Source organism: Elephantulus edwardii, unplaced genomic scaffold, assembly GCF_000299155.1.
Source record: "Elephantulus edwardii isolate Elephantulus edwardi_28Jun2011 unplaced genomic scaffold, EleEdw1.0 scaffold00042, whole genome shotgun sequence".
In the NCBI taxonomy this organism is placed as follows: domain Eukaryota; kingdom Metazoa; phylum Chordata; class Mammalia; order Macroscelidea; family Macroscelididae; genus Elephantulus; species Elephantulus edwardii.
Window position 1 is genome coordinate 5382009 of NW_006399792.1, and position 20040 is coordinate 5402048.

Consider the following 20040-nt stretch of genomic DNA (forward strand, 5'->3'; position numbering starts at 1 on the left):
TAATCCACAGGCACATGGTTTGGATCTGTCAGTTTTTCTGTGGAAGAGAGATGAACAGTCTCTTCCTGTGCAGTTTTCTGCTTCTGAAAACCCACTGGAGGGTCAGCAATGGGTCTGTTCCAACTCGACAGTACACAAGAGCATTAAGTTTAATATTATCTAGTTATGTAAATGTTCACTTCATCATAGAAGTTTAAAATGCCACTGTTTGCTTAAAATATCCATTGCTTCAGAATAAAAATAAATGTCATTTGTTTATTGATATTCATGTCTTCCATGAAAATTTACTTGGTACTGACTGTGAGTTTATGAGCTGTACACAGTACTAGATTTGGAGTAATGAAAGAATACAATGTTTATACCCCACCTACTTCGGGCGGAGCTATTCCTTGGTAAGGGACATGAAACTCAGAAAGACTGTGGGTTGGCCAAGGAAGGGAAGATCCTCAATCTGGTGGATTAACAGAATGACTATCACAGTTGGCTCTTGTGTGTCAGGAAGTGTGAGACTGGCTCAGGATCAGACAGGGTTCAGATTTGTTGTTAATAGGGTCACTATGGTTCGTACTCAACTCAAGACACCCAACCGCCACCACAGCAAACAGCAGCTGCAAAGTTTATCATCATTTTCAGGACAAGTGGAATTGTACATTATTAAAACCATTAGATTTTTTTTGCAATACCATTTTGAAGTCTTTTATATTTTGACTCTACTTGAAACTTTCTTTTTAGAGAAACACAGCAGGAATGATAGAGCTTTTCTGAGGTTACTCTTTTAATGAATGGATTCTATATCGCCCTGTGACTTATTTCCAGACCATTATGTCTGATTGCCTCATGGTGAGGTTTCAAAATCTGTATCCTCCTACATTTGCACCAGCTGACACAGGGCTCTCGATTGTGACCTGAAAAGTCGTGGTTTGAACCCAGCAACCAATACACAGGAGAAAGATGTGGCACCATCATTCAGTAAAGATTCAGAAACTTGATATTCCAGTGGCTCAGGTCTTCTCTCTCCTGTATGGTTGTTAGGAGCTGAAGTCGACAGGTCAGCAGTGATGTGGGGATTTTGGTTTTCTTAATAAACAAGCTTCTAAAGTTAAACAGTAGGTCAAAATTTGAGCTGGAAAAGTAATCCCACAGATGAGCATATCATGTCTTTAGTGTGAATGTTCTGGATAGAAATATCATGTGCTCTGAATTGTTCTATTCTTTGTTGATGCAGCTTCACAGAAAATGGCCAGCCTTGTACTAAACTGTTATATTTCGTCTTTTCTTAGGATTCAACGTGGGCAGAAGTGCCGGTGGGAGATCGTCAGTCAGGGAGATTAACCGGGATGCCTGTCACTTTCCTGGGTTTCCGGTTCTGCAGTCATTCCTTCCTAAACACACTAATGTCCCTGCCCTCTATTTTCTCCTCATGGCATTGTTTCTGCAGCAGCCAGTTAGTGAGCTGCCTGAGAACCTGCAGGTCAGTGTGCCTGTCGTCAGCAGCCGATGTAAGCAGGGTGGCCAGGTAGGAATTACCTAGTTAAGATGTAAGTGTAATTGTTCATACTAAAAAAGCACCGTAATGTAATGGGTTAATCACACTAAAACTAACAATCAATTCCATCATTTTCTTACAAATAGAATATGACGTGAAATTTAAAAATCCAAAAAGATCATTAAAAAACTTACCAAAATGAATTCCTTTGTCCATATTTGACTTTTCTCCTGTCCCTGTATGATTACTCTATATGATTATGTATGTGCAAAGACTTTTGGGTGATCGAAAGAATTGGTTTTAATTTACATAACTTTACCTAGAGTTATAACTCCATTTTCATACATTTTAAAATAATGTTTGTGTTACCCATAAGTTAATTGAGTGGCTTTGGATGATAAAAATAAATCCTTAGTGCAAATTCTTAGTACCAGAAATCATTTTAATTGCTAATGATAGGTAACAAATATGGTAAGAAAACAGTAAGGCTTTGTGTGACTTGTAATTTGAAGACTCCTAGGGTTATCTAACTACAACTTGTGTTTTTGGCACTATGAAAACTTACCAACTTAACGTTTAAATTCTGCTGTATTTCTACCATAATATCAGATGCTCTTTCAGTGAATTATAGCAGTCTTCACAACTTTTAAGCACTTATATTAAATCCATATACAGATATGTGCTCAGCAGCAGAACTTCTTAGTTGTATAACTTGTCAGAATATCTGTCACATATTAGCTAGTCATAAAGGATCATTATCTGAACTGCTAGGAATAAACCTCCTTAAATGAGTATTTTATTTTATCAAACCTTCTATACAAGTAATCTAAAATTGAATAATTAGCTTGAAAAAGTCCAGCTTAACTTTTTAAAAGGATCGGTCTTAAAATCATCAATTCTTTTATATTGTCTAATTAGAATATAATTTATTTAAGTTTGTTTTCCTTTACAAAATAACATAGTGAATAAATGTTTTACATAGGCACCTAAAAACAGAATGATATGTTATTAAACTGTAAATCAGATTGTATAAAATAGAAGGAGGAAAGTTAGGTCTCTTTTTCTTGTCATTTCTCACTTTTAAAAGCAAACAAATCAGTTTCAAAGAAATTTTAGAGTAACTATAATTTTGAGGATCTCTACTGAGAAAATAAACAGTGACTAATCTTTACTCTCTCTTACCTCTGCAGTTTGATTTGGACTCCATCTGGACATTTATCTTCGGAGTTCCTGCCTCCAGTGGAACTGTGGTCTCTTCTATACATAACGTGTGTACAGAAGCAGCTTTTTTATTATTGGGAATGCTCCGCAGCATGCTGAATTCAGTAAGTTTGTAGAGATAACAAGACATGTTGACCGTTCCTCTCCCCTGTGTTGGCTTTATTTGTTTTATGTTTTGGTTTTGTTTTTAAGTGGAGGAATTCTCCCGTACTGTTCGTTGTTCTATGCCATTAAATCATCTATGGCTTGTAAAGACTCTACGAACAACACACTGTGACCTTGCCCTGCCTTACTCTACCTTCCGCATGTCAGCCATGCTTAGACACATGGCTGCAGTGTCAACTCTTCCTCCTCCTGGAGAAACTTCCTCTTGTGACTGTATGAAGTTTGGAACCTCTGCCTTTCGGTTTTCAAGTATCTGATCTGACAAAAGGAAGATCATCAACAAGATATATTGACTGGTTGTAGCATATGAGCTCAAGGATATCAGAGGTTATGAAGATGGTGCTTGATAAGGCCTGGTTCAGATCTGTTGTTCATTGAGTTGCTATGAGTCATAATTGATGGAAACCACCCAATAACTGCAGTGTAAGGACCAGTGTGCACTGGTTAAGACCACATACTAGGGACCCCTGCATGTGCAGCTTTGAAATCACAGAAAAGGCATCAAGCCTTTTCTTGCATGAAGTCCACTGCCATCAAGTCATTTTCAACTTATACCCACCCTCCTTCGCCTTACAGAGGCTATAAATATAAGAATATGTAAATATTTCTCAACTTTCTCCTACAGAGTGGCAATCACTGACCTTGCAGTTAACAGTCCAACACCTAACACATAAGAAATATACACACTTGTTCTGACTTACCTATAGATTTTACTTAAAGACAAATGTAGGGGGAAATGTCATTGTTACTCAAAGATTACATGTATTGAACTATAAAATTACTTTCAATTAAAGATTTAAAATATTTTAAATATAAGCTGGATTTTCCCCCAATTTGAATTATTTTTAACTTAATTATGAAAAAATTAAAGCATAAAGGATATAAGTCCCTCTCTTACAGGAATATTGTGAATAATTATTTTCTGTACAATTTTGGATTTTGTTTAAATGTTGTTGTTATGTGCCGTTGAGTCACCTGCGACTCATAGCGACTCTGTGTACAGCCGCCCTAAACCCTGTTCTGTCATGTGCCAATCCTATTATCTCTTCCACACCTGCTGCCATTATCCCAGTCACTGTGTCAGTCCCATCTCATCAAGGGTCTTCCTCTCCTGCACTCTCCCTCCCCACTTCCAAGCATGATGTCCCACTCCAGCGACTGGTCCTTCCTTGCAACATGTCCAAAGTAGGTCACACAAAGTTTCAGAATCCCTGTCTCTCCAAGGAGCAGCCTGGTTTAATCCTCTCTCGGATGAACTTGTTTGTTTGCCTAGCAGTCCATGGTGTATTCAGTACTCTTCTCCAGCACCACAGCTCAAAGGCATCAATTCTTTTAGCATCCCTACTCATTGTCCAGCTCTCTGATGCATAGTAGGTGATTGCAAAGATAAGGACCTGTATCAGGTGCACCTTAGCCTCCAGAAGTAGGGAATATTAACTTAGATCCCTTGGTTTGCTCATACTCAGCAAATGTCATTTCATTCATTATGCATTCTGTGAATAGTACTTTGAAATACATTAAGTTAAAATGATTTGTTTCCCTTTCATAAACAACTATAAAAATGAGTTAAAGACAAAGCCACTTTCTGTACAGATACCAGAAAATGGACATTGTTCAGATATATTTGGTTTCTTATTGTGTTCGCTGGGTGGAATGCAATTTGCACTTGATTACTAACCCGCAGGGAACTCTGGTGGCTTTGTGGCAAGGAGTAACGCTACCAGCACAAAGGTATCTGGCTCCAATCCACCAACTGCTCCGCAAGAGAAAATTGGACAGTCTCCTCCTAGGCAGTGAAGTGCCTCTGAAAATCCACTGGAAGGTCAGCTATGGGTTGATTCTAACTCAGCAGTGCACAGCAACAACAATTAGCCTAAATGTTTGGTGGTTTGAACTCATTCATTGTTCCTCAGAAGAAAAGCCGGCACTCTACTTCCATAAAGGTTGTGGCCAAGAACATCCTGTGGAGCAGTTCTGGTCTTTAAGGCTTGGGGTCACCATGAGTTGAAATTGGATGCAAGACAATATATTTGATGTGTTGTGTTTTTTTTCCCTCTGACAGGCATAGGAGTATAGGCATTTTTCACATGTGTTCACTTTTTGTTAGTTTTTGTCTTTCTCATCATTATTGTTGTATTGCATAATCACTGTAAGGACTGTTTTCACCATTTTAAGTATGGCAGACAGACTAAGATGGATGAAGTCAGAACCCCAGCTTTTCTCTTATTCTTAACTAACTCTGGCAATTTCGATAATAAAGCAAACCAGTGTGTACCAACAATCCTTATGCTGATAATGATAAATGATAAAAAGTCTTGAGGCAGTCAGCTGAGCTTTGAGTCCTACACTCATTAGGTGAACATCTGGTCAATTTGTACGGGGATCATCCGTGTCTTAACTAATGTCTCCCTTTGTTGGCTTATGTTCTCGCACATGTGCTTGCTCTCCATGTGCTTGCTTTCGTGTGTGATTTAAGAGTTCTGGACCATGACTGTATCCAGGATTAGGAAAATAATAACAGTTTTTAAGTCCTTTTCAGCAGTGCTGCTTTATCTAACATAGTTCCGTTTCTCTCCCCCATAACAGCCGTGGCAGTCAGAAGAAGAGGGATCTTGGCTCCGAGAATATCCAGTGACCCTGATGCAGTTCTTCAGATACCTGTATCACAACGTTCCAGACCTGGCCTCGATGTGGATGAGCCCTGATTTCCTGTGCGCATTAGCAGCCACAGTCTTCCCCTTCAACATTCGCCCTTACTCGGAGATGGTAGGAAAGGGGGCAGAAATATGGCAAAACTGGAATTAGTCTGTACCACTGGTTAGCAGACACTCTTTTCCCCCCCCAATATCTCCTGACCAGCTTTGAGGCTTTCACAACTTTATCCACCTCCTCTTCCATCACTGTCCGGTGACTCTGGCTCCTGACACTGTCCTCCTGCTTTCCCCTAAAATAGCAGTGCCCTGCTTCCTCTTTCTTGTGCTGTGTTCTTCTAAGTCCCATGCCAGTAATTTCCTTCTAAATAGCTGTTGATCCACTTCTCATTTTATTTGATGACAAGCTATGTGGTTGCAAAATATTCTTCTTAGTTGACAAGCTCTAATCAGACCAAAATTATTTTCGTTTATCTCCATAAACTAGGATTGATTTTCTTTATTAGAAATTAAATCTTATGTCTATTCTTTCTTCTGCTTTTCCATCTTTAACTTTTACTTATGTAGTGAACTTTTATTATTATTTTTTTCTAATATGATATATTGTAGTAGACTATAATTATATATTATACATATACTTCTTTCTTAATATGGATTATACTTTAACATGAAGAAAGCAAAAATTCACACCACTGAACCAGTAATCAATATGTGCATGTACTTTGATTATCCTTTAAAACAGGCATCAACAATGATTATCCCACCATAGTACTTCAAAATATGTTGTCATGTCTTCTTATTTTAGCACTTACTATAAAAGCCTGGAATAAATTTTCTTCTTCATACTAATTTTTCTTAGTGTATAATGGTAAAATACTCATGTTGAAATTTTGATGCCTTTTATGTGAAAGATAAGTGTAGCACGTAACCATAATAGACATGCTTGATTTTAATTTTATATCTTCTCTTGTTGTTATTGTTAAAAACTGGATTTTAATAATGTCTAGTCCTTATATGTTTGTGAACATCTTGTATTCTATCTTCTAATCTTTCTCTTTTAGCTCAAAATTGGCACTAATGTTGTTGTATATATGCTTGTTTGCTATCTGAAAGAAATTCCTTAGCCCTTAGTATTATATTAGGCCAATACTTTATCTGAATATTATGACATGTCTATATTCTTGGTGAGCAAATTTCAGATACGCAAATACAAGTCATCTTCACTTTATTCATTCTTTTTTAGTGCACATATCCACTAGAAAAAGGCAGTTCCACATAATATTTGTGGTCATTCTATACTTTGTGTTATTAAGATCATATGTTGAATGACCTTAACATTTGCTTCTTGATGATACCTTAAATCAGAAGTCAAATCAAGTGGAGTGAAATAAAATGTCATGTGACTTAACGAGTGATAAATGCTTAAGTTAAACTGTTTTTTCTACCATAATTTAATTTTTAGGAATGATTGAAGTATCAAATTAAATCTTTTGCTACCAGCATATTTTCCTTCTTGATTTTTCTAGGTGACTGATCTTGATGATGAAGTAGGATCTCCAGCCGAAGAGTTTAAAGCCTTTGCAGCAGACACAGGAATGAATAGAAGCCAGTCAGAGTACTGCAATGTGGGAACAAAGACATATCTGACCAATCACCCAGCTAAGAAGTTTGTTTTCGACTTCATGCGGGTCTTAATCATAGACAATCTCTGCCTTACTCCTGCAAGCAAGCAAACACCACTGATTGACCTCTTGTTAGAGGTAAAGACGAAGACATGCATTTACATCTCTTTGCATTGTCTTTGTAATTAGAACATGCATAGCTAAATAATTTCTATGCCACATGCCCTCAGAGATTGTAAATTTTGAGTTGTATAAGCATCTTATAGTACGGGCTGTGTAAAGTTCTTATCCTGAATGCTCTGTGGACCTTCTAAGCTTGTTTTACTTCCTTGCACGACCTCAAGCATGTCCCTAATCCAGTCTCTTTATCAACCTTTCACTAAACATGACATCAGCAGACATTTTTCTGGAAAGAGGCATACAGACAGAAGATGTTTTAGGCTTTGTGAGTCATGTGATCTCTGTCAAATCTTTTCAACTCTATTTTGACTAGGAAAAAACCTTAGTAAATGGAATAAGTATGGCTGTTTTCCAGTAATCGTTTATCCAAAAACAGAAGCAGACTAGATTTGGTTCACAAACCATAGTTTGCTGACTCTTTACCCCTAGACATCAGCATTGGCATGCTCTTTAAATATTTGTTGTTTCCTATTTCAGTCCCTCTTACAGATCAGACCCAGGTCCACACTCAAGCTCTTACTATACCTGTATCCTGTAGATTTATGCGTAGGCTACTGCATGGGTATTACGTGTTCACCATACACTTGTTGAATTTCTTCCAAGGTAGCAGATTCCTTGAATGCCTGTTCCTTCTTCTGATAGGTGATATGAATCAATTAATTTATCAGAGAATAAGAATGATATCAAGGTTTAGTTGTTTTACTGTTGTCTCTAAAAATTGGGCATCCCTAAAAATCATAAAAATGTTTATTAGAAAAATTACGAGATCATAGAAAACAATTTCAGAATTATAAAGTAGAAATTTAATACTTTCCTGTAAAAATAGTGTAGCCAGCTTGAGGATAGGCACATCTGACCACCATGAACTCCACAAGGGTAAAGAATCCCTGTCAGTACCTTCAGTAGCACCAAATCGATGCTATGAAGTCAGGCATGTTTGCATGCTCCTGCACCTATTTATTCATTCTAACACCACCTGCCTTCTAAGGACTCTTGTTGCTCCTTTAATAGATTTCCTGATCTATTACAATGGCATGGTTCAAAATTGGGAAGGGCGTACGCCAGGGATGCATCCTATCTCCATACCTTTTCAACCTATATGCAGAACAGATTATCCGGGAGGCTGGGCTCTATGAGGAGAAATGTGGGGTCAGGATTGGTGGACGATTTATCAACAATCTGTGTTATGCGGGGGACACAACCCTGCTTGCTGAAACTGAGGAGGACCTGAAGCGCCTGCTGCAGAGTGTCAAGGACTGCAGCCTACAATATGGATTGAGGCTCAATGTCAAGAAGACAAAGATTCTCACCACTGGACTAATCGGCAGCATCAGGATGGATGGTGAAGAGATTGAGATTGTACACAGCTTTAGTTTGCTTGGCTCCATAGTCAACAGTCTTGGCACCTGCAGCCAGGAAATTAAAAGGCGCATTGCCATGGGAAAGTCTGCTGTTAGGGACCTCTCCAAAGTGCTGAAGAGCAGTGGTGTCTCTCTGGAGACTAAGGTGCGTCTGATACAGGCCATGGTCTTCGCAATCACCTGTTATGCATCAGAGAGTTGGACAATGACCAAGGAGGATAGAAGGAGAATTGATGCCTTTGAGCTGTGGTGCTGGAGAAGAGTACTGAGAATACCATGGACTGCTAGGAAAACAAATAGATTTGTCCTGGAAAGGGTTAAACCGGGTGGCTCCTTGGAGGCAAGGATTCTGAGGCTCCGTCTAACATACTTTGGACATGTTGTGAGGAGAGACTGGTCCTTGGAGAGGGACATCATGCTTGGGAGGGTGGAGGGACAGCGCAGGAGAGGAGGGCCCTCTATGAGGTGGATTGATTCAGTGACTGGGATAATTGGGATGGGAGTGTCAGAGACAGTGCGATTGGCACAGGACAGAGCGGAGTTTAGGGCTGTTGTACATAAGGTCCCTATGAGTCGCAGGTGACTCGACGGCACATAACAACAACAACAACAACATTACAATGGCCACCCAAAACTCACAGATGATTATGAGGTTTGTAAGGGAAGTAACAGGATACAATTCAAGTGGGATGCACTCAAGTCAGGACAACTTCTTCCCAGACATGGTCCCAGGCAGGCCTCCTGACCTTCAACCTTGTGGCTCTGGGCCATTGTTTCAAAGCTCTTTGATTCCTGCCAGCTGTGTGTGCACTACCACCCCATGCACACTCCAGTGAAGACCCTCCACGCTGGCTCCACGGTGGACTTGCCAGCTCACCATTGTCTCATGTTGCTCTCTGTTTCACTGCCTCCTCTCTTATTGCAGCCAGTGGTCTGGTCTAGTTTGAGTCTCCATCTCACACAGGACTCTGCCCCCAGAGGATATGTTACACTCTCTGCTGCTTCTTTCTCGATATTAGCAAATGTTCCATTTTGCTACCTCTGAACTTGCCTAATTTAAGCCTGACAGAATAAAAAAAATTGACTAATCCCTTCATTAGTAGCCTGTACACGTACTTTGCATATTTTCAGCCAAAAGATAGTACTTCTATAATTTACATTATTAGCAAGGTTTTTGATTTCCTTGTTGGGGCCACAGGCTTGCTACATGTGTATACTCATCCCCAGCCATGTGGTGAAATCCAAAGCCAATGGCTCAAAAAGCCACATTGAATACTAGAGCACATTGTCTGTGCATGCTTGTTCTTTTGACCAGTTTTACACACAAATGTCAGGCAGTTATATAAGGAGGACTCTGAAAATATTTATTTTTGTGAACAGTTCAATCTGTATAGAAGACTGAGTGCAGCCATCTGCTTTTCTTTCTGAGGAGCTGCTTTTTTTTAAATTTTTTTTATTTCAATGAACATCTACAGAGATTTTGGAATTCGATTTTTGCTCTCAACATTTCTACAACTAAACTACAAGAGTGTTCTGTGCTCCCTCTAGTGGCTAATAACTTTTAAATTGCAGCTTAAAGCACAGATTTCTCTTATTCTTGTTAACATATCTCACTCTGGTAATGAAAACAACTCACTGATTTAATTTACAAGTGAAGATAAGCATTTCAACTATGACTGAAGTATCTGATGCTGTAATGAAAGTTTCAGTTCCATCAGTAATCTAGCTAGATAAAAAGCTTACCTCATTTAGCTGGCATGTTTTGAAACTTTTTTACAAAGCTCTAAGTGAGGAGCTGTCCTGTATCTTAGGACGTAGGGCAGGAGTTTTTTTTGAAAAATGAAACTTTAATCAGAAAATATCAGAATAAAGTTCAGAAGAGATGTGTACAAGAAACTATAATTGACAAAATAGAAAAAAAAATCGGAACTTCAAACCAGTTTGAACCAGTTCATTAATGATTGGCACAACGCACAGACTCAAATTTATAAAACAAGTGTGTACCTGAGCAATCACTGGAAGAATTCTTGGAGTTGAAGACTTGGAAAAGTCATAGTGAGCCTTTTTCAGGAGCCTGCCGGGAGAGATTGGATTCCCGCCAGCAGTGTAGAGAGCAGCATACATTCAAAACAGTGTCATCAGCTGCCATCTTGAGCAATTTGCCAATCCAAGAATTTGGTTGCTGTGAAATGCATATGCTGTCCTTGTTTATTGAGAAAGAAATTAAGTAGGAGACTATCAACTAATAGTTTTTCCTAATCCTGTTACTGTTCAGGCACACTTAAATTCCATTTTCTCTTCCTTGGCTATGACTGAGCCAGGAAAAACTGGTTCCTGGTTCAGAGCTCTGGGGATAAAGTCAGTATGCAGATAGGGAAAGTAAGGAATGAATAGCTATATCCAATGATCGCATTTTCAAATTTTTAGCAGTTTCAATAGCTGATTATCTAATAGCTATTCATCTGTAAGTAAATGATCTTTACCTTTTATTCTTATTTTCTGTGCTTTTAAAAAAAATAGTGTTTGCTATAATTTATCGTAACTATAAGGTTAAATTCTGATTATTGTGAACACAGATTTGTACATGCAGTGGAATTGTGTCTGGTTGTACTTGGGAATTGGGAATGAGAGAATTACAGTTCCAAGAGAAGCTGAAGCTATCAGGATTGCAGTCTGCAAATAGATTTGAAATGTCATAAAGGTAGACAGCAAGTTTCATTTATCCTTTTGTTTATTTAGCACAGTATCTAAGTATTTTATTTTTAGTATTTGCAAATCATTTAGCTGTTAATGCCACCCCTGATAATTCCAGAACCAAAAGATAGGATACCACCATACAGTAGAAATTTATTTTAATATTAAAAATTAACTATTTTTAAATACAAAAAAAGTAACTTACTTGTGCTCGCTTCGGCAGCACATACTCTAAAATTGGAACAATACAGAGGAAAATTAACAACCTTGGGAAACATCTGATAACATATGACAGACATTTATGTTAATGAAACTGTGTGTTACTCCTTCTATCTTCCTATGATGTAAAAAGAAAATATATGATTATGAAGTCTTTATTTCTGAGATTTTAAAATATTATCTAGTTATTTCTTGTTGGTGTGCATAAAGTAAGGGGCTTGACTACTTGCTAGTTTGTAGTGATAAGCCTGAACCAGGCCATTAGTTGTCTTATGATTGTTAAAAATTCATGATGAGAATATTAGAGGAGAATATCTTCCTCCGCAGTCTTTTAGGAAGAAAAGATTCCCCTTCTTAGAGGCTGACTTGAGTCTATGTATAACAAAGCCAGATACAAGGGAGGCCAGTGGTATAATAGAAAGAGTATATTGATTTTAGAGTAAGACATTCTGACTACACTGCACTCACGTCATCCCCGGGAGCTGTCATGGTTAAGTCAATGTAAATTATCCAGTAAAAACTAATTGGAGCAATGAAATAATGTTCCGGTTATAGCTGTGACCTTGGCCAACTTTAATTCTCTTTACTCCTTACAGTTTACCCATCTGTAAAATGTTATAAAAATAGAACCTGTGATTACCATGAAGATTAAATAAGATAATGCATTTATGGTCTATGAGTTGGGGCCTGACACATAAGACAACCTTCCAAAAATGGATTGGGTGGTTTGTGCATGCTTATGTACTGGTGTCTTTTGACTTCTCCCAGCTGCTGTTCTTTAGTGTCTCCTGCTTTCACCACCAGGCTTCCTCTAGAGGGTTAAATTAATCACTGTCCATCGCAACAAGAAGTATCAGTGGAGCTAAGAGCAGATAACCTAAAATGATTAAATTAAGAGAACTATGTTAGACTAGAGAGCTCTGGTGGCTTAATGGTAAGAAACTATGCTGTAATCCCAAAGGCACACTGTCGGAATCCACCAGTTACTTCACAAGAGAATGATGGGCCATCAGTTACCTCCTGTGTGATTTTTGTGTCCATAAAACCTACTGAAGGGTTAGCTATGAATTACATCCCTCTTGACAGCATGCAACAAGAAGAAGTTGGAGTGCTTCTTTTGATACTGTAAGCAACTCTTTTCTATGATCTGAGGCGTTCATTACCATCATAAAAAGACTTCTCCATCACATTGTCAGTACATCTGAGAAATCCACCCTGCGTGGCTGCAAGGAAGCAAACAGATTAAAAAAAAAATCTGTAAAAGTTATTAAAGAGAAAAACAAAACGTAATTCCAGGAGGAGAATTCATTCAAGGGTAAAACAGTAATCAAAGCAGCTCAAAATCCACATCTTTGAAGACACCTAGCTATTCTAGGAATGAAAGAATACACAGCCTGATAGAATTACCATGCTCTCACCCGCAGCCCAAGTGTTAGCTAGCCTGTATGTCCAAAATGTCCAAATGTCCAAAAGCAGACTGTGTCTTAGTGGTATTGACTGGGTTCATAGTTTTTAACCAGGAAGCATATCTGACAATCAACTTCGTATTATTCATTTGCATTCTGCGTTGAGCACATCCTGGTTGACTGGACCTGTCAAAGTTAGAGAAAAGATTGATAAAGCAATAGTGCCCTGCATTCAACTGACTTCTCTTGTTTGTCAATTTTAATATGGAGATTTTATCAGATTAGTGAGGATATGGTATAACAAAAGAGATGATTGGCTTTGCCATCAAAGAAACTAAGATTTGAGTCCTAGTTTTTACTTTGACCATTTGACTTAATCTCTGTAAACCCCAAGAATCTATAAACTTGGAATTGCTTCATAGGAATGTTGAAGACTATAAATCATTGAAAGAGATTGGCCATCTTTCACATCGGAACAGTTTGCGATTCACACAGATGAAGAGGCACCACCTTAGAGTTTATCAGTGCAGCTCCCTATGCAGTGCTCCACGAGAGCCCCCTTTAAAAGTTACTTATGTTACTTGAATCTCAGCAGAAAAATGGGGACTCGCCATTAGGGCCAATGGTGAGTGTAGATTCTAAGTCTTGAGTACTCAGGTAGCAGCTTAAGAGAGAGAAATTCGAGGATTACCAGTCAATAAATGCCTGTTGATTAGTGAATCAGCCTGAAAGTCTTCAAGTTAAGAGTTTGCAAAAATAAAAAAGGGTTTGCTTGTTGAGTTAAGTAAAAATCAATATTATTGACTCTGCAGCCATAGGTTGATAAACTCCAGGTAGTAATAAACCCTACAAGTTATAACTTAACCCCAGTTGCCACCTTGAATGCATGTATCCTGTTGACTTTCGAAAAGAAGAATCTTACTCCTTTGTAAACTCTTCTTATCACCCAAGCGCTTTAATAAATGGTCTCTTTCAAATCCACCAGATGCTCTGCTGGACAAGGAGGAACAATCTCCTCCTGTACCAGTCAGATCTGATCTGACAGTACACACACACACAAATAATAACATTTTAAATAAATAAATAAATCGTCTCAGATCTAATTTTAAGGAATCCTCATAACCTTATTCCTTTAAAATCTTCACTCTTAATTTTAGGCATAGTAATTTCAGTCTAATATCCACATGCATAAGCAAGTCTTGGTCACAACTCTTCTACTGACCATCTACTACTGACATCTCTTACTGACTAATCTATTTCATGATACTAATTTGTTTCAAGTGTTGTTGTTGTTAAGTGCCGTCGAGTCGCAGGCAACTCATAGCGACCCTATGAAGGAGAGTCCTCAATGCTTGGGTGCCTTTCATCCTCTCTCCAGGTTCGTAGAGTTTCCGGAGGCAAGCTATTATGGAAGTGGATGCCACTCCTCCTTCCAAGCTTGTTTTAATTGGGGATCTCCACCCCACTCTCTGTCCACATTGGGTAACCAACCATTAACGCATTTGACACATCACTGTCACAGTGTTCAGCCAGCCTCACAGCAGCCCCAAGTGACCTCTGTATGGCAATTTGTACACCAGGGCTATACGACCTAGAGAAATGTCTGAACAAAAACAATGAAAGACAGGCCCGAGGGCTGCCAATTAAAAGTCACCCACCTTTGGCTTGGTAGCATCACTTTCTGTCCACTGGGCCAGCTGATCTCTCTCTGTGTTGATGTTATCGTTGTTAAGTGCTGTCGGCGACTCATAGCGACCCTATGAAAGAGAGTCCCATTTCAAGTAGACAAAATAATTGCAAAGATCATGGCCTGAATCAAGGACACTTTAATCTCTCAACTGACATTGTTGCTTCTCAGTATTCTGGAGAGGTCGCTGACAGCACTTTTTCAAATTTAAAACAGCATGAGATGACCTTCACTTTTCCCCAGATTTACTCTGAAGACAAACTAAAATCCTGAGTAATACCATTTCTTCGTCTGTTATTGGCTCATGTTTTCAATTTAAAACCAAGTTAATATGTCAAGATGCAGGAGAAGGAAACGATGATTTCCATTTAGGTTTAGCTGATGGTTTTTGATGTTGTTGTGTGCCATTGAGTCGCCTGCAACTCATTAGCTACTCTTTGTACAACAGCTCTGGAGCCTGTCCTGTCCTGAGCTAGTCTCCCTTGCCCCAGTTACTGTATCAGTCCATCTCATGCAGGGCCTTCCTCCCCTGCGCTCTCCTGCCACCCTTTATTTATGTCAGTAAAGAACTTTTCATTTGATTAAAACTATCGTTAGTATCACATAGGATATTGTAATAAAAATTGATAACTTATTTTAATGGTGTGAACGTTCATTGTGAATGCATAAAACAGATCACTGTTCTTTGAGCCCACTTGTAGCATGGCCATAAGCAGATGTGGCCCTTTTCCATACAAAAATAAATAGGTTCTAAAACTTCACCTGCAAGAATACCTCAAATATACAGATCTCTTTTTAAGAAACAATACCAACTTGTTGAATCATATGATATCCAGCTTTTATCAGAAGTCCAGCTAAGGCATCTGGCATTTCAGAAGGATGAGAAAAGGTCCTTCCTACCTTTTCATCTCTCCATTCTCCACACTTTGCACTTAACAAGTTGCATACTTGAAAGTTAAACCCCTGGATTATATTACTCTAATTGCCAATGGAAATGCTGTCAGAGGGGGGTTAGTTTAACTTTGTGCCCTACGCTTTTATTCTAAATTATTTTAAAATCGTTTTTATGCTTTGTAAAACTCTTATCAAAGATACCACCTGTAGTTCTCTTTATAAAAACCCACAGAGAACATTCCTTTTAGAACAATTTTGGGAAACATAGATCCCTCCTGACCACCTTGTCTGCTTCCTTTTAAAAACTTAAAAGTTTTCTGGTGTGTGTTTCTTTTTCTCCTCTTCTTTCTTGGCACCTAGGAAGCTCAGAGCTAACTTGTATGTGTAATTAGATTTTTAGTTTTTGTAAATAATTCTTTTCTCCTTGTCTTGCCACTTAATAGTTTCTGGAGCCTTTGCGTTTGTCTTAATGGCTTTCTGATTTATTTATGTTAATCTATTATAAGCAATTATCTCTTTATTAGAAAGTAAAATTTAATGCAAATATTTACCAAATAGTAATGTTTAGAATGCTGTTTTTGGAAGAGTGTATTAAGAAATTGATACTTCATCTTTGTTTCAAAAAACTTTAATAAGCTTTATGGTCAGAAAGGGAAGAGAGAGAGAGAGAGAGATATAAATGTATATGTAGCATGCCCTTCCATATGTCATGTTCATTTACCAGTAAGTGTTCTTTTAGCTTTTTGATCGATTTGATAATTTAACTGTGAGTTAGTCCTTTGTTTAGTTGATTCTTTTATTAATTCTGGACATTTATTGATTAGGCCTCTCCTGAAAGATCTACACGAACTCAGCAAAAGGAATTTCAGACTTACATTTTGGATAGTGTGATGGACCATTTGCTTGCAGCTGATGTATTATTAGGTAATGCTATGTTTTAATTTTATTTTTTAAAAAACTTTGTATTCACGTATTAATTAGGTAATGCTATGTTTTAATTTAATTTTTTAAAAAACAATTGTATTCACTATATTCACACTCCTCCTCTTTCAAAGCTTCAAGTGTGTGCTCCTTTGGATGTCATCTTTTCTGCCTCTTCTTTGCGTTTTCCTTCTTCCTGGTGTTGTCTCTGTAACAATGAAAAGACTCAGCTCTTTCCTTTGAATTTAGGATAAAGATGTAACAGTAGAAGTCTTGGGATGTGGACTTTGACACGTATGTGAGCTCTTGAGTGACAAATTGTTTAATATGCAATTTGCCTTTTAAGGAATATCTTACTCATTTTGTGTTACTTTGATATACTTTGGAGTCTACTATCTCACACAACATTGTATTTGTGAGCTGTGTCCACGTTACTGTGTTGCAGGAGTCAATTTCTTTTCATTTTCTCCATATTTGTTTGTCATCTATCCATTTGTTCTTGATAGACAGCGTCAGCAGCAAAATTGGTAGTTTCCAATATGAGATTTAGAATAAAGCTATTATGAATATTCCTGTTCATGTGAATGTATAACATATACATATAATATTTACACATTTTTTAAGTAAAATTTCTTGGGTTATATGTAGTATGTAACATTCTTAAGGACAGATTCTAGGACATGGAATCAAATTATTGGTGTCAGTATTTACATGCTTACAAAGTCCCAAAATGAAAAATTTTGCATACTGAGGTGCTTTAGAGTTGGGTAGAAGGATAATAATAATAGTAGTGCCATTCAGTGACACTGTAGAATTCCTGTGTGGAAAGGACTTAGAGGGAACATTTTCATTAGGAGGAGGGGTTAGGGGACTGGCCTTGAAGCAATGTGTATAGGTAGCAGCACCCTGAAGGCATGGGATACTTTCAACAGAGGGTGCTAATAAGCTTGTAAGTGCTATCAAGAGGACTAAAGGCACTCCTTGACACCACCACTGCTTAACTCTATTTTTGATAATTTTTCTGAAGTTCTTCTGCCTATATTACTTCATCACTACTAAAAGTCACTCAAAATTAGTTTTGCTTTGATTGCTTATTTCTGTCCCTTATTAGTTACATAAGATAAATTAGAAAATAAATTGACTTAATTTTTTCTTTTAAAGATCATCTGTCACTCTGAGTGTTGGATTGTTATCACTCTCTCTCTTCAGGCATTTAATGACTTCACAGTTAGTCTCAATATATTACATATTTTTATCCTGCCGACATTTTTTCTTTGAATATTTATTGTGGTTTCTGGCCATAAACATCATTTTCTTAAAGTAATTGGTGAGAACTAGTCATTAATATTTCTTAATGTCACAGGTGTCATCACTTGTCCTTAGCCTGACTTGTTTGAGGACCTGCTTTTGTGAAAAAGATCTCAATAGATTTTTTTTTCTGATGGAATTTAGGGGAAGACGCATCTCTGCCCATTACCAGTGGAGGAAGCTACCAGATATTGGTGAACAACGTGTTTTATTTCACACAACGTGTGGTAGACAAGCTTTGGCAAGGCATGTTCAACAAAGAATCTAAACTTCTTATAGATTTTATAATTCAACTAATTGCACAGGTAATTCATTATCACTGGGGGTTGTAGAGTATGTGTTTTCTTTGTGCAATAACTTTTTCTATCATGCCAAAATTGTTGGAAATAAGTGTAACAAATGAATATAAACATTTAACACATTGCTGCAAATAATGGCAAATGTGTTTATAAGCACCGCAGTCAATTTATAAAGTGTGCGGCAACATGTTAAAAGTAAATTTAAAGATAAAAAGTTTAAACTTCTCCAACCCTTGACAGCAGCCTTGGGCCAGCATGTTTTTGTAAACTTGACTCATTATCTCAAGTACTGTTCAGAGCTTTTTACTGCTAGTATTGCTGTTTATACATAGCTAGATTTTTTCACTTGGGTTTAAATACCTTAAGTACCCATTTGATAGGTGGGTTTGTTTTGGGGTTTTTTTTTTTCTTCAGTATAATATGTTAGGGTCTATAGTCTAACAAAATGTGAACAGAAGCTAGTAAATTTACGTTTGCTAAGTTCATTCTTGTCCTTGTTCCTTTGTATACATCACTTAGTGTATGTTTATGATACCTTTTATTTGGAAATAATTAGCCTAGTGTGACACACATTATTAACCATTATTTATCTCATAATGTAGAAATTTTAAAACTGTTAACACTGCTTTATTAGCATGTGGTCCATAGGGAGGGTTTTCTTATGTCACCTAAGATTTATTTAAGAGATGGATTTGTATTTAAGCCAAAACAAAAAAAAATTATTACTGTAATTACAATGCCAATTTTTATTTAACACTTTAGATTACACCGCCACACACTGTCCCCCCTGCCCAAAGGGGAGAAAAAAGATACTACACAGAGACTGTCCATTCTGCAGCTGTGTCTTTGGTTGGATGGCACTTCTTCCTGCCACAGTAGGGTTAATGGTTTTCCTCACTGGGCCAACTGATCACCTTCTATATAGTATTATGTACCACTCATCTAATTAAATGGTATTTATGCGTTCCATGCAGGCCTTTGGAAACTGTGAACATTAGAGAAATGATGATAGTTAATGAAACAGGGTTCAGATCTTTTGTTCATGGGGTCGCTATGAGTCATACTCGACTCAGCAGCACCTAGCAACAACAACAACATGTTTCATGAGTTCACAACTTCATAACAGCAATAAATCTGTACTTTTTAAATTTTATATCACTAATACTTAACTTGACATGTAATGCATAGTAGTAAAAAACAGTTCACTATTGAAAGATCTTTTCATCTGTTTTATTAAATCAAGTATCTTATTATTTTCAGTCAAAACGGAGATCCCAGGGCTTGTCACTGGATGCAGTTTACCACTGCCTGAATAGGACCATCCTGTACCAGTTCTCACGGGCACACAAAACCGTCCCTCAGCAAGTAGCTCTCCTCGATTCACTCAGGGTCCTCACTGTGAACAGGAACTTGATCTTGGGGCCTGGGAATCATGACCAGGAATTCATTAGCTGTCTAGCTCACTGCCTGATTAATCTTCATGTTGGAAGGTAAGCCCTCTGGTTCATTTTGCCATGTTACATTTGTCTTTAACATTATTTCCCCAGAATTCTTTGTTCTTTTTTTTTTTTATTGGGAAAAACATATTGGGGGTACAAGGAGGTGAGGGTTGGGGGCAGAAGGGTGAGGATGGGCCAAGATGCAGTTGCAGAACTGCACAGTTTGGTCGGTGGGGGGAGCAGGTGAAGGAAATGATGAGGGTACAGTGGGGACCAGATACTACAGAGGAATGACAAGCATTTTCCAATAGTAATTAAACCAACTGTCTTATTGATTTGGGAATTAGATGCCGACTCTCTGGCTTCTTCATGCTGAACAGGGGCGTAGATATAAAGGGGGGAAGGGAGGACGCTTTATCACCTTACTGGTGGTCTTGGGTTACAGCTGCTTGCCTGCTTGCTCCTGAGGGCCACGACGGTTCGCCCC

At 37.9% G+C, this 20040-nt stretch overlaps 1 protein-coding gene across 1 annotated transcript in view; it reads left to right on the forward strand.

Moving 5' to 3' along the window:
• Window positions 1–20040, forward strand: part of WDFY3 (WD repeat and FYVE domain containing 3) — a 245607-nt gene that overhangs the window by 138186 nt on the left and 87381 nt on the right. The window contains exons 30-36 of the mRNA XM_006885255.1: window positions 1281–1516; window positions 2677–2811; window positions 5459–5638; window positions 7050–7283; window positions 16411–16510; window positions 17960–18120; window positions 19375–19604. Coding sequence (XP_006885317.1) covers window positions 1281–1516; window positions 2677–2811; window positions 5459–5638; window positions 7050–7283; window positions 16411–16510; window positions 17960–18120; window positions 19375–19604 — 1276 coding nt within the window. The remainder of the gene's footprint in view (window positions 1–1280; window positions 1517–2676; window positions 2812–5458; window positions 5639–7049; window positions 7284–16410; window positions 16511–17959; window positions 18121–19374; window positions 19605–20040) is intronic.